The 24,992-nt window shown below is 32.5% G+C and overlaps 2 protein-coding genes and 1 long non-coding RNA gene across 5 annotated transcripts in view; 1 reads left to right on the top strand and 2 right to left on the bottom strand.

The window, feature by feature from the left end:
• LOC105322716 (uncharacterized) overlaps positions 1 to 24,992 on the bottom strand; it is a 61,273-nt gene that overhangs the window by 26,836 nt on the left and 9,445 nt on the right. The window contains exons 15-16 of one of the 2 annotated variants that reach the window (XM_066074506.1): positions 24,526 to 24,618; positions 24,122 to 24,353 (exon numbers count right to left, since the gene is read on the bottom strand). In XM_066074506.1, coding sequence (XP_065930578.1) covers positions 24,536 to 24,618 — 83 coding nt within the window. In that variant the 3' untranslated portion in view covers positions 24,122 to 24,353; positions 24,526 to 24,535. Of the gene's footprint in view, positions 1 to 24,121; positions 24,354 to 24,525; positions 24,619 to 24,992 lie in introns of those variants that run through there. The other variant, XM_066074512.1, reaches the window with a different exon arrangement.
• Positions 2,165 to 5,791, bottom strand: LOC117682460 (E3 ubiquitin-protein ligase RNF34-like). 2 transcript variants are annotated; one of them, XM_034450040.2, is made up of 4 exons: positions 5,214 to 5,791; positions 4,853 to 4,975; positions 3,758 to 3,883; positions 2,165 to 2,606 (listed from the first exon to the last, which is right to left on the bottom strand). In XM_034450040.2, the coding sequence occupies exons 1-3, from the start codon at positions 5,326 to 5,328 to the stop codon at positions 3,792 to 3,794; spliced, it is 330 nt and encodes a 109-aa protein (XP_034305931.2). In that variant the 5' UTR covers positions 5,329 to 5,791; the 3' UTR covers positions 2,165 to 2,606; positions 3,758 to 3,791. The 2 variants fall into 2 exon arrangements, with proteins under 2 accessions (XP_034305931.2, XP_034305930.2); XM_034450039.2 differs by lacking the exon at positions 3,758 to 3,883.
• On the top strand, positions 19,902 to 21,646 carry LOC136274112 (uncharacterized). Its single transcript, XR_010712411.1, has 3 exons — positions 19,902 to 20,027; positions 20,485 to 20,567; positions 21,086 to 21,646. It is a non-coding gene; the product is annotated as an uncharacterized lncRNA (long non-coding RNA).

Raw genomic sequence — 24,992 nt, 5'->3', positions numbered from 1 at the left:
AATATTCGCAAAATTCACAAAAACGGCATTCATGATACTCTAAAACGCCTACAAGCTGAAATTTGATAGCACTGAAGAATTATAAGGGCAGCAATTTTAATGTTTTGTTCAGAATGGGTTGTAGCGACGCGAAAAGTAATAACGAAAAATGTAATAAATTCCAATTATTACATTTTGCGTTGAGATAAGCGCAAAATGTAATAAAGTTTGGTCTTCTTTTCCAGAGATACTAGTTTTCTATTTTCTATTTATAATACTATGCAATGTATTTATGAATCCATTTTGAAATGGGTATATTAGAGGTAACCACGAGTGCAATTATGTGTTGATATTGTAAAATAACAAAATATATCTGATTGGAGCTAGTCATCATTATATAGTAATGACCGCTGATTGAATGAAAATGGCAAGCAAAAGCTATTTTGATGGCATGTCAAAATTGCGATGTAACATGCACAGCAAATAAATCTTGAAACGTTTTCATCCTACAGTAAATGTTATTTTATTCCCTGAAATATATTCAAAATGAGTATACAGTATAAAGATGGATTCAATCTAGATCAGTATGCATTCACCAAGACCAAGAGTGACACATTCGCTGTTGATATCTCCTTTGGTATCTATGATCAACATTAGCTGTAACATTATATTGTTATATTTACAAATTACAAATTAAGCTATAGTTAGTCCACTTTCTATCATAAGATTTTGCGTTATTATATTTTGCATCGAGATCAACACAAAATGTAATATCGAAAAATGTAAATATGGGGGGGGGGGGGGTTGTTTATGTATAATCTCAATCTCTTACAGAAATCATATGTATGCTAATAAACAGTTTAAGTTTTTAACGACTTGATTAATCCTACTTCATTTATTTAATGAATAAGGGATCATTCTTTGAATATTATGAGGTAATAATTTCGGTCGGGGCGTGATTAAATCCAATAATGCCCGAAGGTCTTTATGATAAATTCGATCACGCCCCGACTGAAATTATCACTTCATAATATTCAAAGAATGAATCATTATTGCTTATATTTATACAATTTTTAGCCATTGTACGATTAAATATGTGAATATAAATTAGCAATGGCGCCTCAATTTGGCGTCATTGAAAGTTATATGGGTTATATAGTATAAATTCGATACGTAATGTTATAATAGGCAAAGACACTGGAGAATGTAAATATATACTGCAAGATGTTTACATGTAATTTATTGACCAGCGAGCCTAAATAGTACATATTTTTAAAGAGACATTCTATCACAACCAGATAATAAATGGAGGATTTCCTGTCAAACTGCAAATGCAGACATGTCCTTTTTCATTACTAAGGTTCAGGAAAATCTCAATTGGAATATGATAATCATAAGAGTTGCTTTAATGAACTCTTTCTCTAATTTCTGCAATACTGGTCATTCTTTTTAGATTAAAAGTGCATTATTCAAAATATAACAGAATCAGAATTTCATGTGAATATGCATTCTAACTTCCCAATAAATAAACATATCTGCGAATTAAAAAAAATGATTCTAGAGATCTAAACACAAACTCCTTAAAAAGTAAAATAAACAACCAGGACTGATGGACGTTTTGATAGACAAGAGTAAATCTTTTTACCTTGTAAATTCTTGCAAAAAGTATATGGTCAAAAAATTGTCGTGAAGCAAGTATAACAATTCTTTCTTCTTTTTTTTTTTATCTTTATTAATTCATTAAAATGACTTTGTCATTATAAACAAAATACATACGTGCAACGAAAAAAAAATCATCCAATATATTTTCACTTATTAATAAGTAAAATACAGCTTTGTTAAATGAATAAACAATATTTCAAAGGAATTAATTCCCGTTTTTTTTTAATCTTTATTAATTCATTACTTTGTCGTTATTTAGAAAAAATACATACGTGCAAAGAAAAGAAAATTATCCAATGTATTTTCACTTATCAATAAGTAAAATACCGCTTTGTTAAATGAATAAACAATCTTTCAAAGGAATTAATTCCCAGTTTAAAGACAATCAATTTTTTGAAAATTTCAATAAATTTGAACAGTGATGTTTACACACTAAAAAAAGCAAGGTGATTCTTCAAGTTCTAACACAAAATCACTTCTTCGTGTATAAAATTGAATTGTTTTTAAACCAAACAGGCCAACAGGCATTAACGGTCACCTGAGTAACTAGCCCAGACACAGACCTCAATAAAGGAATATCATATATGCATGTAATTAAACTACATTCTGGAGTAAAAAAACTAATATAAAATTTACAACTGAATTCAGTTTTCTTTCAGATGTGTGGAAGTTTATATTTTCTTTTTAGCATTTTGGCCCTGCTGACCAAGGACACAGTGTGGAAGAGAAATGAAATTACCATTTATGTCCCCCTTACCCAAATCATACATCATATCGAAAGAATTTGGAAAAATTAGGCCATGTAGTTTGAAAGAAATTAAAATTATTTAATTGTCAGCACAAAATGAACACCACATGACGACAAACAAAAACCAATTGCAAAAAGTCCTAAAAAATGTTCCCACAATTCTTGCAAGGCTTCTTTATTGAATTTGCTTCCTCTTCCTCTCGACATACAGTTTTACCTTTAATGAAATGCAAAATCATTTTTGAATTCATTTATTCATTCAACAGTTAAAAAACAAATGAGTATAGGGTATAAGTTAAAAATGAATAGTGAGGTACTTGTGAAAAAGTTCATAAATAAATCCAATATATATGAATTTACATGTATCTCAATTTAAAAGTATATCTCAAATTAAAAAAAATTACTGATACCCAAATTAGCACTTTCAGCGATTCTTTAATAAAGACACATATACCTCAATATGCATTATGGGTGTTTCCCAAATATAGACACACATATACCTCACTATGTATTAAGGGAATTTCCCAAATAGAGACACATATACCTCACTATGCATTATCAATGTTTCCCAAATATATACACACATACATGTATACCTCACTATGCATTATGGATGTTTCCCCAATATAGACATATATACCTCACTATGCATTAGTGGTGTTTCCCCAATATACACACACATATACCTCACTATGCTTTGTGGGAATTTCCCAAATAGAGACACATATACCTCACTATGCATTATCAGTGTTACCCCAATATATACACACATATACCTCACTATGCATTATGGATGTTTCCCCAATATAGACATATATATACCTCACTATGCATTATGAGTGTTTCCCCAATTTAAACACACATATACCTCACTACGCATTATGGATGTCTCTCCAATATAAACACACATATACCTCACTATGCACTATGGATGTTTCCCCAATATAGACAAACATATACCTCACTATGCATTATGGGACAGGGTGTTTCCAAATATAAACACACATATACCTCACTATGCATTATCAGTGTTTCCAAATATAGATACGCAGACACTGCATCAGTTTGTTCTAGTATTCATACATACATTCCTACAAATTATCAGTGATTTCTCAATATAGACACAGATGTAGACTACCTTAAATTTAAGTGTTCTTGAAACTGTTTTATTTTTTATTCTCTACAAATTAGATGCCAATGAAAATGAATAAAACCACAGTTCTTGAATGAAACTACAGTTCTAAATATTCAAGTCATATCACAAGAGTCATAGTTAGAAAATGTAAAAAAAAAAATCAGCATTAGAATCTTTAAATTCATGGTGTTTGTATTGACATATGCTCTGAAAAAGGACACTTGTGCTTTTACCTGTTGGGAGTTTTGAAGGCTTAGGACCAGTTTTCTATTTTCTAGCTCGTTCTCTCCCAACATAATCATCCCCATCTTCATCATTATGATCATCATTGCCATCATGTTCATCACTCACATCTATGTCTAAAACATACAGCTACGAAATATAATTGTTTTCTATTCAAAATAAACTGATACTCCACTAAGCATTATTAGTTTTTCTTAAAAATAAATACACATATACCTCACTATGCATTATGAATAATTCCTCAAAATAGACACACATATACCTCAATATGCATTCTCAGTGTTTCCCTAATATTGATACACATATACCTCACTATGCATTATGGATGTTTCCCTAATATAGACAGACATATATCTCAGTGTGTATTATAGGCGCTTCCCCAATATAAACACACATATATACCTCACTATGCATTTTGGGTGTTTCCCCAATAAAAACACATATACCTTACTATGCATTATGGGTGTTTCCCCAATATAATCACACATATACCTCACTATGCATTATCAGTATTTCCCTTAAATTAACACACATATACCTGACTACATGTATGTATTATGGATGTTTCTCCAATAAAGACACACACATACCTCATAGTGGGTGTTTCCCTAATATAGACATATATACTTCACTATGCATTATGTTTGTTTCCCCCATTTGAATATAAACATAGATACCTCACTATGCATTGTGGGTGTTTCCCCAATATAAACACACATATACACCTCACTATGCATTATCAGCGTTTCCAAATATAGATACGCAGACACTGCCTCAGTGTGTTCTAGTATACACACATAGGCACCTTACTACAAATTATCAGATATTTCTCAATTATAGACACACATGCAGACTACCTTTAATTTAAGTGTTCTTGAAGCTTTGTTTTACAATATTCTACAAAAACTGATGCCAATGACAATGAATAAAACCACAGTTCTTGAATGAAACTACAGTTCTAAACATTCCATTTATATCACAAAAATCATACTTTGAAAATGTAGAAAGTTTTTCAGCATAAGGATCTTCAAATTCATTGTGTTTGTATTGACATATGCTTTGAAAAAGGACTCTTGTGCTTTTACCTGTTGGGAGTTTTGAAGGCTTAGGTCCAGTTTTCTTTTTTCTGGCTCGTTCTTTTCCAACATCATCATCATCATCATCATCATCATCATCATCATCATCATCATCATCATCTGAATATATGTCTACAATTAAAAGAAACAAATGGAGTTATGTTAATAATATCAACAAAATACAGACACTAGGTTAAAGGAATTTTCAAATGACAGTTTTTTATCTTATTAGTCAACTCATTTTCTTATCTGCGACTTTTAATTTTAAAATAACATTTCTTTGTTATATTAGCCAACTAATTTTCTTATCTGACTATTATCTTTTAATTTAATTGCCTATTACAAGTTTACTTGCAATAAAAATATTTACCTTCACAGGCAATTTCATCTAAGGACTTTCCAATAAATTTAGAAATGTATCCATTGTCAAATGCAGTCAAAAATGTTCCCATTCTACATATATGTAGCAATATGTAGTGTTTCATTTGGCAGTCTATAAATAGATTTAAGATTTTGAATGTAGAATTAGCTTAAACATCACAGACCCATAAAATTAGCGATTTTGCATGACATCAACTTATACAAGATGGCAATACCTTTTTCTTATTGTGTCCTCCTATAATGTGGATTTAAACAAGTACATACTTTGAGAAATGAAATCCCATTAAATTACAAAAATATATACATGCATTGAATTCAGCTGCAGAGAAAAAGCAAAGAATTTTTTTCCATTAATAAAAAGCTCCAACACATCAAGAGAAAAATCTGCACAGAAAGAACAAGATTCTGAATATTCAAAATCTGAATCAAATGCTAAAAGCCCAATGGGAAATTCATCATCCATGCTAGCTATATTTACTCATTATACATGGTTGCTCTTGATCATTTTATCTACAAAAAAGAAATTAAACCATCTGTTAAATGTTAAATATTATAACAATTAAAACATTTAAGTATATGTCCAATAAAATGTTACAAATGTGAGGTGCATAGCTCATTTCTCTTCAATAAAAATGGCTTTAATAAGAGGCAAATTTCAAATTTCTGCCCATCTACCATCAACAAACCTACATGTAGTACTTAACAAACAAAAGGCCCACAGGTCTTAACAGCCACATGAACACCATAGTCTTTAGATTGATCTGCCAGAGGGTCTAATATTTATGCATGTTAAATTTCATTTTGAATTCTAAAAGTCTTTGATGTTTGAAAAACATTTCCTAATCCTTAAAAAGGAGCGGTAAGTTTGAAGAATCTCAAACTATTCATATCCTAGCCCAAGACGCCAAAAATTGTAAACTTTTGGTACAAAGAGGCTTTTAATGGCCAATCTTTCTTATATTCAGTATTATTTCAATATACATGTTACATGCATTTTTTATTAACAATGCATTTAGTTTATTTCCAAAGACTGTAAAAGTAAAAAATAATATACCAGTACTTTGAAATTCAATGCATTTTCACTCTCTGGCCAATTAACATATGCTACAAAATGGAAGTTGAAAAAATCGCAATACACGACGGTGTTTTCGGAGTCCGCCCAGCCTGTTTAAGCTAACTTTGCATGCAAGTACAGTAAACTTAGGGAGGAAATTAAAAATATATATTATTGTTATAAAAGTTACAGCCTGATTATTTTGAACCAAATCTGAAAAGAATAATGAGGAAAAAAACTCTGTAGATATTGCATGTTGTCACTCCATTAAGTTTTAAAATGGGAAAACACACTGGTCAACAAACAGGGACCGTGTTAGGGGGGAAGATACAGCCAAGTATATGTGTTTTGACATTTTTTTTAAACTTAGAAATACATAACTCTCTCTCTCTCTTTCTCTCTCTCTCTCTCTCTTTCTCTCTCTCTCTCTCTCTCTCTCAAAAATTCTTTGATGTTAGTTGATAATTGTCAAAATATCACTTAATTGACAAGGTAACATGTTGTGTGTAACTTTTGCTGAGCTGCGCTCGCCACAACGGTCCGTAAAACATATTATGCATCTAAATGCATTCGTCTATTAAAGCTTTGAAATGTTGGGAGGAGCTTAAAATACAGGGATCGAATGTTATCAGTAAAGTCGTACCATATATTATGCTGTGTATCTCTCAATGAGTCAGACTCCGCCACTACATTTTGGGGCTATCCCGTGATTTATTATATATAATTGTAATCCCGATCCCGTTTCAAAATAAAATAAACACAATTTATCGGGGGGGGGGGGACTTATCATCTGAAATCTTGACAAGCTAAAAAAAGTTATTTCCCAAAATCCTGAAATCCTTAATCCGTGTGGGAGGGGGGTGAGGGGGGGGGGGTGTTGTATATCAATAACTCAAAAAAATCTTACCTACAAAAACATATTTTCACAAGATCATGAAATTCCTAATCCGGTAATTATTAATTTTTCCTTATATTCATTTCAATTCCTTACATTCTACCGGAAGCTTCCTGGTAATTTCTTTAAGAAAAATTATGTTTGCTGAGAGAAAAAAGTGGGGGAGGTGTTGGACTAGCTCCTCCTTGATGCAATGTGCATTATGGTTAGATCTAACTTTGCAAAAACATTGAGTTACTTTTTTGTAATTTTTCAAATAGTGTCACACAAAAGAAAACCAGTCACCTTTTATATTTGCATTACAAGTGATTAGTACCAGGAATCTTAACAAGCAAAAAAAGGTATCCTTATGGTTCCGACGCCTATGGTTAAAACATCTTAATGACAAAATTTATGCCTTTTTCATACATCATCCGAATAATGAAAGTGTTCATTGTTATTTACATGTATCATTAACTTGATTTGATCAATATGAAGCCTTTCCAAATGTAGGGATATACTATTATTTGTCTGCGACAAAATATTCTCTGGTTGAATTCACCTGGTAGGGATGATTGCGAGGTTTTTCACATTCCAACATTCTACTTACCACGCATTCATCGTTTGATAAAAATATCCCATATCTTCTAAAACCAGTTTAGCAACAATAAAGGAAACGTAACTTTCGAAAAGGATTAAAAATCCATTATCATAACTGTAAACATCACAACCATCAATAATATCAAAATCCTTTAAAACTAAAAAACACGATGATTGCAAAACGAATATACCAAACATGCACATCATTTGTTTGTGAATCTGAAAATTAATAGTTAAAAGGATGGAATTAGTTTTGTGAACACTGTTTGCATTTGGTAGAGAGAGAGAGAGAGAGAGAGAGAGAGAGAGAGAGAGAGAGTTTGTAAAATATCAAAATCGTTAAAATGTCAGGAAAACTAAAGATATATCGAACTATATTCTATGTTGAAATACTCTTATCATATCCATGTAAATTCTTACTTCTTTCTTTTATATTCATATCGTTCCTTACAATATAATTATACTTAATCATCACATGCATGGATCACTATCTGAGTCTCCTGAGAGAGAGAAAGAGAGAGAGAGAGAGAGAGAGAGAGAGCTGCCTTGCTATTTTGTTAAATTCTATCATTATGTTGCTGGGTGTTTTGCTGTTGTTATCTTCAATTTAACACAATATCTGCTGATATATATCCTCGCTTAATAATTCAAACTTCATTTCTGCATTGGAGAAGAACTTATAAAGTAATTTTGGTTATTCACAACTTAAGTTGAATTTATGAAACTTAAGATTTTTTTTAAAATCAAGATGAATCAATTAAAAACTCACAGCCATGTCCATTTTCATTAATAATGTTTTTGTTTCATTGTATGCAATGACTGTTGAGTACTGTGAATGTCATCTGCGATCATTAGTTAAAAAAGCACGTTTAAATGGCGCGTGTGCAAACCAAACCATGATTCTGGACATGGTTTGATATGTTAAAAATGAACAGCATAAATATTTTTTATAACAATGACATGCCAATAAATCTTAAATGATTTGATTTACACATTTTAGATTTATTAGAATTAATTTTATATATTTATCATGAGAAGAAAAATCGCTTTCACGATGCAAGTTAAATCAATTTCATGTAGAGGCAATTCGAATTTTCTCATACGCACAATTCATGAAAACTACTATATCTTGTAATGTATAGAACTATATATCTTGAAAACTTTAAAATTGAACCAATTTTTCATAAATTCATATTGCTTTAACCCCTTTTTGTAATGAAGAACATGAAATCTGTTTTAAATCTTACCCAAGTTTTAACAACGGAAATGATAGAGAAATAGACGTGTTTGTTGCTTTTCAAAAATCGTTCCTGTTTTATTTTAAGTATCTTATAGCATTTTGCACCTGAGCATGTTTAACATTAAATACGTTTCTTGTTAGAAAAAGAATAAGAGATAGAATCTTTCACATGTACTTACTTATTTATCTGAATTTGTGCCACGATGTAATCCAATCAAAATGTCCGAGACTCTCGAATGTAGTGTTTTGATTTCCGAGTAATGTTAAACAGCCAATCAAATTTTCAGCCAATCAGAGGCCTTGTTTGACAAAGTGTGTGCTCAAAGTTGAAAATGACAAAATACGACCCGATGTTGATAGAACACACACCTACCAACCATTTGACGTCCTACCGAGGTTATTGCTTAATTTAAACCACGTAATACCTGCATGCTGTACACGCATAAAATGAGGTATACATTCCGAGGTTACGGGAAAAGTACCTCGGTATTTAACACATACCTCAGTACGTTGGTGTGTAAACAGAAACAATACCTCGGAAGTGTACATAGACAAACACACACACACACACACACACACACACACACACACACACACACACACACACACACACACACACACACGTATTGATATATATAGTGTTTACGTAATTTAGAACCAGAAGCAGCCATGCACATTAATTAATCAAGACTACATGAATAATAAATCTTTCGTCAAAGCAATCAATACAAGACCAAGGTCATCGTTGTGGTATTCTCTAAACCTAAACGACAGAAATAGGATATCATAATTGCTTATGCATTGAAGGTCCAAGTAAGAGAAATGAATACAAAAGCCAAGACTGGCACAATGTCGCGTTAGAGAAAAAAGGTATTAATTAAAGATATGAGCATTTGTAATACAATTATGCGTACATGAAAATTATCTCAGAAAAAGATGTGAACAGGTGTTTTAAAATTTCTAGATGCTACTTACATATGAATATAATAAATGGGATTACGTAAACTAAATAAAATGTAATGGTCAGGGGGTCAACACTAAAGGTCAAGGTCACTTTCAGAAAGGTAACAAACCCTCAAAAAGCTATGAAACTTAAAAGCATTAACTTGACTTCGATATACAAGTAGAAAAAAGTTCAAGTAGCTGCGATAACAGATTTTTAAGTTAATGCATCAAAATTCGTGATCGAATCGAGCGGTGTTTCAAAAAGGGCATAGTTACAATGCATTTTTTAATTCACATCGACACACATTTTAGGTTTTCGATATGGCTCTAAATATGAAACAGATCAATTCTATAAGGTGTTACCTTTGCAGTTGCAGAAAAGCCTTAACAGTTCCTGTGGATAGGGTTTGTAAACAATTTATTAACAAAATATTTTTTCACATTTATGCCTACCGCTATCTGTTTTGTATATGTTCAAACCTAATATAGATTCATTTTTCAATAACAGTGGGGTAATATTTTACAAATACTCTGTACATTGTTCACACAAATAGTTCTTCAGACAAATAAATTGTCTAAAACTTGTCTAAAACAGAAGTAAAATGGACAGTTTGTCTACTTTTAAACCCAAAACAGTAATGCGCATCAATAGAGAGTAAAGAGTTTAAATCTATTTAATAAATGACGATAGGTTAGCAATCAATACTAGGCCAGAATATGCTTTGTCATTGTTATGATATCTTTTAAAAACCATTACACAAAGATCACCACGCACAACATCAAATCGCTTGAGTAAAACGCATTTTCTATGGTGACAATAAATCTGTTGTGATTAATGATGATTCGAGAACAGACGTCTTTTGGGTATGGTTATTAGTAATATAGGTTAAGATTTGGGTCCTTAGTCAAGCGTTACAGTAAACAAGACATATACAACTGATTGATTTTCTGTTAGTGTGTCTAAATGTAGAGGAGAGCCTTCCATTTCAGGTAAGCTTGTTATGTACTTTCAACGAATAATGTCACTTGTTAGAAATTTGTTTTCAGACATTAAGAGGAATTTATTTGGTTAAAATATATTTCATTATATTTCAAAATATACAAAATGCACAAGCAAAAGTTTTGTAAACTCAAGTAGTCAATTCCATAGTTATATTAAGACAATTACTAGACGGGTTTTTGTGACCATGTACTAGAGTATAGTATACATCTTAAAACAATGCTCTGGTTATTTTCGTTGTTTATGCAATGTAGTAAGATGATAGACAGTCAATCGCTCTAAATGATTTGCGGATATTGTTCTTTAACTCATTCAATTAATAATGTTATAAGTGTTTAAATCAGTATGTTAACAAACTGTCTTCAAACAATGGCTTTAGTTGTCTTAATAGCATGATATGTCATAGAAAGAATATATATATATATATATATATATATATATATATATATATATATATATATATATATATATATAATCAAAAAAGAAAAAGAAAATGAACAGTTCCAAAGTTTCTATTCACTTTTTCTTTTTTGAACACGATCTGCAAGTCAATAAAAACACGGGTATTAATTGAAAAGGAGTTAAATGTTGTTATTTTATTTTACCAAAAAAAAGTTTTTAGATAATTGCCAGTGCGTCTTTTGTTTTTAGATAATTGCAAATTGGTCTTTCATCCCAATTTTGATTTACATTTACCCTTTTTATTTACTTCTACAAATGATTTAAACAAAAGTAAAAGTGAAGGTCGTTATCATGGTACGAACTTCAATCACGTAGGCTTTTCTGGGTCTGTTTAAACATGCTGTTAGCTCACCTGAGCTGAAAGCTCAAGTGAGCTATTCTGATCGCATTTTTCCGTCGTCCGTCTGTCTGTCCGTCCGTCCGTCCGTCCGTCTGTCCGTCTGTAAACTTTTTACATTTTGAACTTCTTCTCTAAAACTTGGCCAATTTCAACCAATTTCAACCAAAATTTGGCACAAAGCATCCTTAAAGGCAAATATAATTTGCAGAAATGAAAGACCGATCTTTATTCAAAGCGGAGAAAACATCGAAACTGAAGAAAAAAGGGGGATTCATTTTAAAAAATTCAAGGCAATTTACGATAAATAATCCTAATGGAAAAGAAAATATAAATTGCAAAAAATAAGGGCCAATCTTTTTCCAAATTTGACTTTGACGAAAAAAATAGTTGGAAGGGGTTGGCCTCGATCAGTTTAAAATTTTGGGTTCGGTTTTCCATATCTCAAAAAACCTCTTTGTAGCGGCCATATTGAACGTATGAGAATTGGGTCAATCTTACAAAGATGAATTTGGTTGTTGGGGAACAGTTTGGGTGCAGAAAGAATATTTGAAACATGCAAGACACATTAGTTCCGATTTTGTGAAGTAAATTGAGATTAAATATTCCAATGTGTTGACAGTTTCAAATTTGACGGTGGTTTTAGCTTGTTTTGATTTTCGTTTCGTATTCATGAATAACGGTATGTAACTTAGGGTAACTATTTCCTGTATTTTGTAATTTGTACGTATCAATCAAATATAAACATCGCTAAATAAGACAGCTGACTGTTACTTTCGAAAAATAAGATACATTAACAGGTACGGTACTTTAGCAACTAAAAAACAAATTCTAATGGTAATACGGTATGGTCTTTGCGTAATAGTTGATTAATGCAATGTAGTTTAGGCTAGTTGTCAGTATTTTCTCTAGTCTATTCAGTCTAAACGGAGATTAATTTTGCTGATGGAAATGGAAGTGTGTGTAAATGTAGCACAGACATAAATAATTGTTAGCTCACCGGAGGTGAAATATACAGAGAAATATCTTTAAAAATATTCTTCTCCAAAATCAATTGGCCAGTAAAGCTGAAGCATCCTCAAGTAGTGTAGATTTAAAGTTGTCCAAACCATGATCCCTGGGGGTACGGTGGGGCCCCAATGGGGGATCAAATTTTTAGATACAAATGTATAGAGAAAAAATCATTAAAAATCTTCTCCTCAAAAAGCAATTGGCAAGAAAAGTTTTAACTTGTGTGGAAGCATCCTCAGGTAGTGTTGATTCATTCTAGTTTGTTCAAACCATGATTTCAGGGGGGGGGGGTCACCATGAGGGGAGGGGTAAATTATATTGGTGCGTGTAGTTCGGTACGATCTCTACATAATGGTTGATTTATGAAACATGTTCTATTAAGAAGCTCAGCAATTTCAATCTAAACGGAGATTATTCTCGCTGCTAGAAATATATAAATTGAGTTTTTTCTTTGTTAAAGTGCCCTTTTCTGTTGTTTTAATTGTTTACAAATTCCTATAATTTTACTAACCTGAGAGTCAAGCTTCGTGGTATAAGCAAGATACAGAGCTTTGCGCACGATGCTACTATATGTTTGTACACAAACATGAGGTCATGTTTTAGTTTGTTTATAATTTAAATGCAGCTATGCTGAATAGGAAATACCAAGTTTAAAAATCTTAGGTTCAAAGTAATAAACTCTTGTGAACAAAAACATGTCTTAAACCAAGCTATGTATCTTGCTTATAATTCTACGATTAACGCTAAAAGTTTGGTTGATCAATAGAAATGTCTTGCTAAAAGGATGATATGCTGTAACTACTTTCTGGTGCCCCTTCAACGATGAATTGCATAAAATCTACTCAAAATTTTGATAGTTTTTCAAACACAGGTAAATGAAAACGACGCAACGGAAAATCATCTTTGTACTTTAATAAAGATGAAAATAATGGATGGGCTTTGGTTCAAAAGAGCGACATGCCTGCCAATACAGTAATTTGAATTATAGCTCTTTAACATATGTGACAACATTTTTCAGTTAAGTTTATTCTTCAATCAAGCGAATAAGGATATGAAACGCCATACGAAATGAATTAATGCCTGGTAAATAACAATTGTCTATAATAAAGAAGGCCAATTAAATTTTTCAATGTTTTACAATACAAATCTAGACTCCAATAAAATGGAAACAGCAAACACACCATATAGAGTACACCAGTGTTTTAAGTGTCCAGGGGACACATAGTATCATTGTGTATCGTGTCCATGTGATCTGTGTCCCCAGTGTAAAGAAAACCATGTAAAAAATCTCCAAACAATAAACCATAATGTTGTGTCACACCGTGATAAAATCAACTACATCCCAACACAAGAGATATGTGTGAAACATCTTAGCCATTTGTATACAAAGTACTGTGAACCTTGTCAAGTTCCTGTTTGTGATTGCTGGTTTAAACATAACTCTCACAAGCTCCTTGTCAGAACTTTTCTCTGTGAACAAAAAAAAGCACAACATGTTGGACTTACTAAAAGCTTTTTTAAAAAAAAGACAAAAAGACAAATTCACGATTGATCCGTTGTGCATCAAATTGTGAGAGTATAAAATTGTGAACGCCAAAATTTTATCATAGTTCAATTTAGTTTACATCTGTCCATAAAAGAAAATCATGATTTTGAAATATGTGAGATGGTCTATTAATTTTCCCGAATAATTAGGAATCGACAGTATTGAGGTTGTTTACAATATGTTTATAAATGTTTATTGAGGTTGAACTTAAGATCTGGTGACACGTTTTTCGAGCATCTTTTTAGTATCTCTCGTATGAAGAGTTCCGATAACAAATATTACTTTTATAATTATTTTTAAAATGATAAAAATTTACTTGTGAAAGGATACATGCCTAGATAACCGAGTGGTTAGAGCAGTTGCTGCTCACTGAAAAGACCTTAGGTTTTAGAGGTCGTGAGTTCAAAGCCCAGCCCCGGCCGAGGTAGAGTTCCAATACACTGAATTTTGCTGTAGTAAAATTATTTTATATCAGAAATTCAGGTGCATTTTCAAGTATTAAGATTAATAGGAAATTGCATACTCTAGTATTTTGCAGAAATACCTGATAAGGTATCCTAATTTTTTGCAAGAAAGTTTGGAAAAGTAGTTGTAAACTATTAACAAATTAACAAATTCCTGGAAACAAAATTGAGGAACGTGTCGTCTGACCTTAAGATCAATATATATATCAATTTAAATGTTTATGTAAATACTTTCATGAATCAATGTTGACCTTTATTTACTTATTTGAGTTTAAAAAAAAATAGAAATTCATATGATATTGTCACTGAAATATTTATTTAGAATATACCAGTATGTAATATTTTGTGGTCTTATATCAGAAATTCAGGTGCATTTTCAAGTATTAAGATTATACAGGCAATTGCAAACTCTAGTATTTTGCAGAAATACCTGGTAAGGTATCCTAATTTTTTGCAAGAAAGCTTGTCAAAGTAGTAGTAAACTATTAACAAATTCTTGGAAAAAAGTTTAATAAAATTGAGGAACGTGTCGTCTGACCTTAAGGACAATATATATCAATTTAAATGTTTATGTAAAGACTTTCATGAATCAATGTTGACCTTTATTACTTATCTGAATTTTAAAAAATTGAAATTAATATCAGATATTGTCGCTGAAATATTTATTTAGAATATAGTAGTATGTTATATTTTGTGGTCTCTTTACAGGTTCCTTGTGTAATGGGATGCAGTACACTAATTGGCCAAAGAAAGACTATATGTGGTATAGTAGTCATGTATTGTCACTATTATTATGTAGTTAAACTCTGTATTATTACCTGAGTTATTCAGGAGACCCATTGCTATTACAAGTTCATTGTCGTGTGTCATTCATAGACATTATAGTATACATCTCTTAAATGGGTATGAGGACAGTAGTCATTGTGTTAGTCCTGGGATAAAAACTGCTGCCCGAAGGCCTAGGTCGAGGACTGCATCAATTTCTTACCAATGAACTGACAATATGACTACTGTCCTCATCCCCATTTGATGGTTGATCTGAAAAACAGAATAACATATCCTTGTGGTAATGTCAGGACTGAGATATTGTCTGATTATCTTCCTGGGGGATATTCAAATAATCAGCCAGGGTAAGGGGGATAGCCAATCATATGTCATAAGCCAGTAGTTAATATCAATGACCTCATATATGATTTGGAAAGTTCTCATTTTACATATATTTGATAATAAGGTGTGATTTGTTTTTTGATAACAGTTGAAGTCTGTTATCTACCTGGGGTAAAGACAAAACTGCATTTTACATGTAGTTTATAAATTATCCATTGTAAATAAGAGCTCACTTCAGAAAAAGTCTGAGAGAGAGAGTACATAGGTTAATGAAACAAAAAAGACAATAGTTCATGAACTTGTTGCTAAGGAAATGAAATAAGAGAGAACGAGCAAAGTGAGAAAATGATGAAAAAGTGAAAAAGAGAAAGAAAGGTACTGATGAAGCAAAGAAATAAAAAAACAGAGAGAGCGGCAAGAGTATATGTTTAGCAGGGAGAGAGAGATAGAGAGAGAGTTGGTGTCCATATAAGTGAGACAAACAGAGCAAGAGTTCATGTACATGCAAGGAAAGGGAATATCAGAAAGAGAAAGAGCAAATATTTAGCAGAGAGATGGAGAGGAAATGATGATATACAAGTTCTCTTTCACCATTTCTCCCTCTGCTTAACGTGTACTCTTGCTACTCTCTGACTTCATTGCTTCACCAGAACTTTTGCTCTTTCTCTCTTTCACCTTTTAGCAACATGTTCTCTTTATGTTTGCTCTCTCTCTCTTTCTCTCTCTCTCTCTCTCAGGAAAGACAAATAGAGACAGAAAGAGAGAAAAGAAAGAGAGAAAAGAAAGTACATATTTTAGAGAGAGAGAGAGTACTTGTTAAACAGTGAATATGAGAGAGAGAGAGAGAGAGAGAGAGAGAGAGAGAGAGATCATTCTTAGCTGTGAATGTATAATACAGATAGAGAAAAAGGAGAGAGGGAGAAAGTCACCAAAGTTTAGCAGAAAATGAGTTTTAACAAAAAAAACTTAAGTGTTTTTATTTTCTGATGATAATAGACCATTAGTTACCTATGAATGAAAATATATTATTATTTTAAAAGATAGTCTGGTTTAAATTTAATTATTCCTTACACACAAAACGATGTTATATAATGATATTGTATAAATTTATTACATCATTAAAAAGTTTTGAAAGAATGTGGTTGACATAATTCTAAAACACTTAATTTTTATTTAACAGGTTGTGATTCAACGATATAGACATGGACACAGCAGGCTCACCATATAGTACACATAAGTGTTCTAAGTGTCCGGGGGACACAGAATACCATTGTGTATCGTGTCCATGTGATCTGTGTCTCCAGTGTAAAAAGAACCATGTAAAAGATCTCCAAACAATAGACCATGATGTTGTGGCATACCGTGATAAAATCAACTACATCCCAGCACAAGAAATCTGTGAGAGACACCCTAGCAAAGTTTATGTAAAGTACTGTGAACGTTGTCAAGTTCCTGCCTGTAATAATTGCCAAGAACATAGAAAACACAAGAAGATAGATATTAGAACAGTCTATAAAACAAAGCGACAACAACACAGAGGAACCATTCACACCATCAGAAGTGACGCTCTTTTTTACAGACATGTTCTTTTGCCACAAATCAAAGCTGATTTCAAAGCTTGTCACTCAGATTTCTCTCTCTGTCAATCAAAGATGTTTAAAAAAGCCAAGAAGCTGGATTATCTTATTGACATTTTGTTTTCTGATCTAATAAACAATGCAGTTAATGACTTCGATGTTAAACCCAGAAACAAAATGAAGATACATATTGTAACCCTACAGAGATATGAGCACATTTATGAACAGTCAGCATACAATCCGCTTCATTTTCTTTCAACCATAAAGACAACCCTCGCTCAAATATATCTTACACTCCACACCGGCAAGTTCTCCGTGACTGAATCATTTAACAAGGAGGATGTAATGGAGTCACTAAGTGCAATCCAAATCACAGAGGAAAGAGGCCACCGGTTAGGAAACAACTGTCTGCTGAAACTAACGTTTGGTGCTGAGTTCCATCAATCTCTTGCAGCGACCGGTGTCTCTAGCTGTCGTCACATTTCTTACCAGACATCAGGCCGGGTCTGGGTCGGTGATGAGAAAAACAATCTAATCTTGACAGACAAAACAGGTGTCCCTCTACATCGTGTGGAGGATTTATGTACTTATGCATCTATAGGATTACACACTGTGAGTACTAAGAATGAACTGATTTATATAGATAGGAATGGTGACATCAAGAAACAATCAAAGGATATGAAAAGAACCGAAACATTTTTAAAGAGTTCAGATTTGTTATGGCAAACACAGTGTGTGTACTGTTCTCCGTCCACTGGGGATTTATTGGTCGGGATGCTTAGAAAGTGTTCAGGGCAAGGCAAGGTAATGCGATACAATCCGAGCGGACAGCAGACACAAACAATACAACATGACAACAAAGGACATGAACTGTATATTCAGCCTAACTATATAACCGAAAACAACAATGGCGACATTGTAGTGTCTAACTATAGAGCTGGTACTTTCTTAATTTCAGACATTTACCGTTTGTCTTTGCGTGGGTATGGTACTGTAGTGGTGACAGAACGAGGCGGAAGACATCGTTTCTCCTACACAGGACCTCCATCAGGATCAAAGTTAAGGCCATTTGGAGTATGTACTGACGAGCTATCAAACATCCTGGTGTGTGATGATATATCCCGCACAATACATATTATAGAAAAGGACGGTCAGCTCCTGTTTTATCTATGGATATCAGAAATGTTCGCACCATGCAGTCTTAGTTATGATGTTAGCACTCACCGTATTTGGATTGGATCCCTCTTCAACAACAGGATTGTCATATACAGGTATAAAGATTGTCAACACCCTCGAACTCTATCTGGTAAGTTTCGGACACTATCTCACACACACACACACACACACACACACACACACACACACACACACACACACACACACACACACACATATATATATATATATAATATTGAATGTAAAGATTTGAAGAATAAAAATCATTTCACTGTTGTTGTTTCTCATGGAGTAACTAGATCAAATCGCACGTTGTTTTTTTTGTATGTACATGATGCACGTTTACAAAAACAAAAGAATTAGAGTAAAGAAAGTGACATCTTGAACGGTTAAATAGTGAATTAAACTTTAAAAAGTCACTTTAATCTTAATATATCAATGTATTATGTTTGGTGTTTGCAGATCTGAACCAGGACGCTGCTGTGATGGAGTCATTGAGTGAAACCCAATCAACAGAGACAGAAAAACAATGTTTCGAAATGATCCCATCCCCAACTTTACTACACTCTGTCACACTAGAAGATGTTTTTTGGTGTTGTCACATTGCCTTTTTAACATCGGAGTTGGTCTGGATTTCTGATTCACGCCACAATCTCATCTTGACAGACACAACAGGTGTCCCTCTACATCGTTTGGAGGATTTATGTAGTAGTGTATATGGAGGAATACACACAGTGAACAGTAAGAGTGAACTGATTTATGTAGGTAAGAATCATAACATCTACAAACTCTCAAAGGATTTGAAAACTACTGCCATATTCATAGAAAGAACAGACTCTACATGGGAACCACGGTGTGTGTACTGTTCCTCATACACTGGAGATCTACTGGTCGCGATGGACAATAATTTTCCTTCCTTTGAGGGTATAGAATTTGAAAGGGATGGTTATAGGGCAGCAACAGGTAAAGTAACCCGGTACAACCAGAGCGGACAACTGACACAAACCATTCAATATGACAACAACGGACTGGAACTGTATCGAGATCCTATTTTTATAACAGAGAACAACAATGGGGATGTCGTGGTGTCAGATGAAGGTGCTGTAGTTGTGACAGAGAGTGGAGGAAGACATCGTTTCTTCTACACAGGACCTCCATCGGGATCAGGACTAGAGCCACATGGAATCTGTACTGACGCGATGTCACACATTCTAGTGTGTGATAAATGTACCAAAACAGTACAGATGTTGGATAAAGATGGTCTGTTCCTGTTACATCTTTTGTCAGTATCACACGATGAAGGACGAAGCCTGGGTTATGATATAAACACTGATTGTCTCTGGGTAGGGTCAAGATGGAAAGGCAAGCTTTATGTGTATAGTTACATTACCAGACAGGACGCTCTGACAGGTAAGTCTGAGTCATTATTATTAACATAAATTAGATATAGATAACTAAGACACACAGTCCGTGTTGATTATTAGACAATTAAAGTAAGATTAATGGAATAAATATTTAATTGTGCCATTGTATGTAAATTTTAAACAGTTCATTGCTAGAAGATTATCTCAATGTCAATCTTCAACTAATAAATCAATTGATAAAATGAATATTCAGACATCTTGTCGTTATAAATTAACAGACATTTGAAAACGTATTAAGTTTGTTTTTTTTACTGGTTCGTTGTAACAATTTCAATGTAAATCGATGTAGTATATATCGCGATATACGAAAAAGTAACTACGTATTTCAATGTCCCTGCTATAAATATAATAAATAACAATACATGTATTGTTAATAATATATTGATAAATTGATATCAAATACAAACGAAAAATATCGTAGATAAACAAAAACTATGTTGTAGATGAACACAGACCCGGTCCTGATGGGGATACCTGGTCCAACTAAACACCAGTCGTGAAATGGAGATAGCAGGGATATTTAAAGGTTGTAAATGTTTCTGTACAAAACTAGTCTGCTATCAAAACCAAACATATTGTTTGTCACTTTCAACATATGTAGCTAATACTTACCTGTGTATTATTTGCATAGAATGCAATACTGACTTCTGCTTAGTTAACACTATGTGGTTATACAAACAAAGGGTTCATGTTGCTATACAATGAATTAAATGAAAAAAATATAGCTTTGCATTAAAATTACCTAATGACTAAATATCACTCAAAGATACATATTAGTTATAGAAAAAAATATGGACACAGGAACATTTTTTAAAAGTTAAATGTTTGTGATTATCAAATTAAGGTTGTTTGTTTCTAAATATTGATTTAACCAATGAACGTTTCTATAAACGTAAGTGTACTATTTTTGTAAATTTAAAGAAATGTCATTTAACATAAAATAAATCATTTAATATTCATTTTTGTTTATTGTAGACCAGCTATTTCTTCAACATCTAAAGTTTGTTGGAGAAAAAAAAACAACTTGTTTCATCATTTTACCAGGTTCTCGAGGAAATCATGAATAAGTATCCGTGAAGTTATCCAAAATTCCCAGGATGTAAACCATATCAAGACTATCTGTATATTTTCTAGGTTGTCCATATCGTAGAGAGAAAAGGATCACTATAGTGAACTGTTACTTATTTTAACCGTGTGTTACATGTATCATCGATGTTTAAGAGAAGCGATGTGGAAAATATCACTATCGGGAGTAGTGTCTTATATATGTACGTATCATACCTCCATTGCCATTGACAGACAAAAGTTTTCCGTGATGTCAGCAATAATTAAACCGGTTACATGGTTATATATTTGAGGTGATCATTAGTTAAACCACGTACGTGTAAATAATAAAAGTCGTCAACGCCATATTCACCGTTCTTGGAGGAAACAAAGAGAGAAAGTTTTCCTTTAATGGATCGATATAGAAGTCAATCATACTCTGTGTCATCAACTGAATGGACAGAAACTAAATATCTACTTCAGTTACAGTGATTTTTATTAGCTTTATCTAACACTTAATCTAACTTTAGATTATTTATTTCTGTATCAGTATGGGTTGTTAAAAGTACATGTATTATGATGTTTAATCCTTTATATTTGAATTATCAACTCGGGGTAAAACAAAGTGATTGGTCAAAAATATTCCAATGAATTGAAAAAATGGTGTTTATGTTTCTGCAATTCCGATTGCTTTTTTATGGGTTACTTACAGTATATGTATTTGTTTAAATGAATAGTACAGTGTTATTATACTTCAAAAGAAGAACTAACTTTTTTTGGTTTTCATTTTTGTAAAGATATGTATATACAAAGATATTAACTATTCTAAAGTGGAATAAATAGAACATTACATTTGAATGTTATATTTAGGATCTGTTTAAAGCAAGATAAAGATTATCGTTTACATAGCTAAATGATGCTCAGTCTTCTTTCAATAACAACATATTTACTTTTCTGTTTACACGGTATAATTGTTATAATATTTGCATGTGTACCTTATTGTAGACGCTAAAAAGATAACCGAACTTGTTTTTATATGTTATTTTGTGAAAAAAAAGAAAAACAAAAAACACACACATCGTTTATTGGGTTTGTGGTTGTCACAATTTTGTTTTTCGGAAATCAGACGAATAAGTCACTTTTTTATATGCGGCAGTAATTCTTTGCGATGAAAAGTTTTTACAGCAAAACAAAATCAAGTATAATTTGCATATCAAACATAACAGATATAAAAATAACCGCGAACAAAGACGGAAATTGTCGGATATATGGTATCGTTTAGACAAAGAATCCTAGGACCATACCATTTTTTCCCTTTTGAACCATATGATAGTTAATGTGAATTACTTCTTTAAAGTACTTTGTACTATTTGTAGATTCCATATGTTTTGAGTAGCAATCAATTGTAAATAGAAAATAAATGATGTGTACCATGTGTATTGTTTTGTCATAACTTACAACCAGGGAACGCTGAAATATCTGGTCTTGTTTCCCGAACCTTCTTTTGTTACATATGTTGACAAAATAATAACTTGGGGATAAACAGAACACTAAAGGTCTGTTCTGTGTTTGAACTGATATGTTATGGTCAACTATAATAACAGACCTGTTGGTTCAAAGGTTAATGTATACAAATCAATACAAACATATTCATTAAAAAGAAATAATATGAAGAAAATGGAAGATATATACCAAGGTTCCATTGCTATTAATGGTATGTACGAAACTAATGATATGTACAGATGTCTTGTCATTTACAAAGGATATGTACATAGGGTTTATTATTAACGATTGATAAGAGCATATATTAATCATTAAATAAGAATATAAACATATTTTTTCTTCATTACTGAGGATTTGTACTTTTAGTACATACCTTTCATCCCTAAAGTAGGAAGTATGAAATGTTTATTTTGGTCTATGGCTCTTGGGTATATTGCAAAAAAAATTATAAAATAAACGTGATATCAATCATGGAAGGTCAAAACAAAACGATCAGTTTGTAAGAACAACGTGACCTTGATACAAGGCGAGGAGGGGATCACTTTAAAAGTAAAAAAAAACTATGCAAAGAAGGGAACAAAAACCAGAAATACCACAAACAGTGAGATACACAGACGGATTGGTCTATGACGACATAGTTTTCTCTCTAAAAGTGTTACGAATAAAAAGAAGTAGGTCTTCATATGTGAAAAAATGTTGTGTTTAATTCAAAGTGCCATGATTAATGAATGATCTATTTTTTTTTTTACCATGGAATACTACTAAAGAAATACAAAGCAGTCAGAATATGTTTCGAATATCTTCCCAGAAAATTGGTTGGCTTGGTTTTGATTGTTTTTTATTATGTTAAAATATATCCATCTGATTACACTATTTTATATATATTTGTTTGCATGCATGGTTAGTCAAATGGTGCGGAAGCCTGTGGTGTTGCTTTGGGAACCTGGTTTCATTTACATTTACCCCGAGAATAATACGTTCAGTGATATTGTTGAGAGATGTTATGTTTGTTATGGACGCCCACATGACTGAAATGTGTGAGCGTTTTGTTCTTGTACTGTAGATTTCTAATTTTAAGCAAGTACTTAATCCCGCGATTTCACTGTTTTGGTACATAATCGCGGGAACATAAAATCGCGATCATTTTTTTTTCTTTTCTTATCGTTCAAAACTGTCTGAAAAAGAAAAGCGAGGTGTATAAATCCGCCAGGGTTGCTTTTCGCCATTGTACGCGGAAAAAATTTCCTTGCGTTTATAAAGGAATCTACCGTACTTCTTGATATGTAATCTTGAGCAGGTCCAACACCGAGTTATATTGGAAATGTTATACATGCGTGGACTTTGCATCGGGTTTGGTGAACTGTTTACATGGGAATTGTTAAGAAAAAATCTTATTTCTTTATTTGGTGTGCAATGTCAAAATGTGTGGTAAAATAATCTTAACAGAACTATTTCATAATTGATTTCTCAAAGCTAAAAAAAACAGAGTTTGGATTTACTGCTAAGGTGAGCGATAAAAAATATAAAAATATATAACTTTTGGAGGGTTTTTTTTTATTTCAAATGGTCACACTATAAATGAGATCACATTTACATAACAAAAATACACAGTAAATTGGAGATTTGATAATTGTTCTGTTCATCTCTTTTATACATAAATAACACAAATAGTCTCTTTGTCCAGTTGCAGTCACGTCCTCTATGCTGTATGTATGGACAGTTAAAAAATATATTCCTTTTTCTTGTACGCTGGCGTTTAGGTTAACTGCCAAAAGAATTTTAAAAAAAAAGTTATTTCTTTAAAGATATTAAACAATCGTAATGTATTGAAACGTACTGTTAAAAATGGTATTTTATAAAGCGGTATTAGAATTTCTAAATCAACTTAAATTTGTTTTCTAATAAATCAAGATATTTAATTTACTATAGTGCCGCACCTCTTGGTTTTTATTTAAAAAAGAAGTATGCAAACACTCCACCCAAAGCCCCGCCAACAACCGGAAGTGTAATCCCGACTGCCGCCATGGCACCTGTCATTAAAAGATGTAAGGTCAAATGCATTACGAAAGCGTAGTTCAGACACACACCATGTACATAAGTTGTTTTCCAGCATCACATCTCAAACATTTACATTACATCTAACCTCTAAAGGGAAACTTTTTTGAAGAGTTAATACGAACAATAAATAAGATCATTATCAAAGTTTGTAGTTCAAATCCTGCTTTCCAATTCAAAACTCCTTTTCCTGTTATACGTAATTCCACAGACATGTAACAACTGGGAAACGGCAGCAGAGAAGAAATTGTTTCATTTTAAAAAATCACAGGATGAACCAATGCCATTCAGTCAACTGAATGGTAGCTGAATGGTCTGGAAAGGTGACTCAAAGGCATAGTTATGCCAT

The sequence above is a fragment of the Magallana gigas genome, chromosome 1, assembly GCF_963853765.1.
Source record: "Magallana gigas chromosome 1, xbMagGiga1.1, whole genome shotgun sequence".
Classification (NCBI taxonomy): domain Eukaryota; kingdom Metazoa; phylum Mollusca; class Bivalvia; order Ostreida; family Ostreidae; genus Magallana; species Magallana gigas.
This window is presented reverse-complemented; position numbering and strand designations above follow the sequence as displayed.

What these genes read in the sequence shown, in the direction of transcription:
- LOC117682460 (XM_034450040.2), bottom strand. Translation starts at nt 5,328, where the DNA reads ATGAAACACTACATATTGCTACATATATGTAGAATGGGAACATTTTTG. An exon ending in AGATGAAATTGCCTGTGAAG is followed by an intron (nt 4,976 to 5,213) that starts GTAAATATTTTT and finishes TTTTAATTGTAG; the next exon opens with ACATATATTCAGATGATGAT. An exon ending in GCCTTCAAAACTCCCAACAG is followed by an intron (nt 3,884 to 4,852) that starts GTAAAAGCACAA and finishes TGTATGTTTTAG; the next exon opens with ACATAGATGTGAGTGATGAA.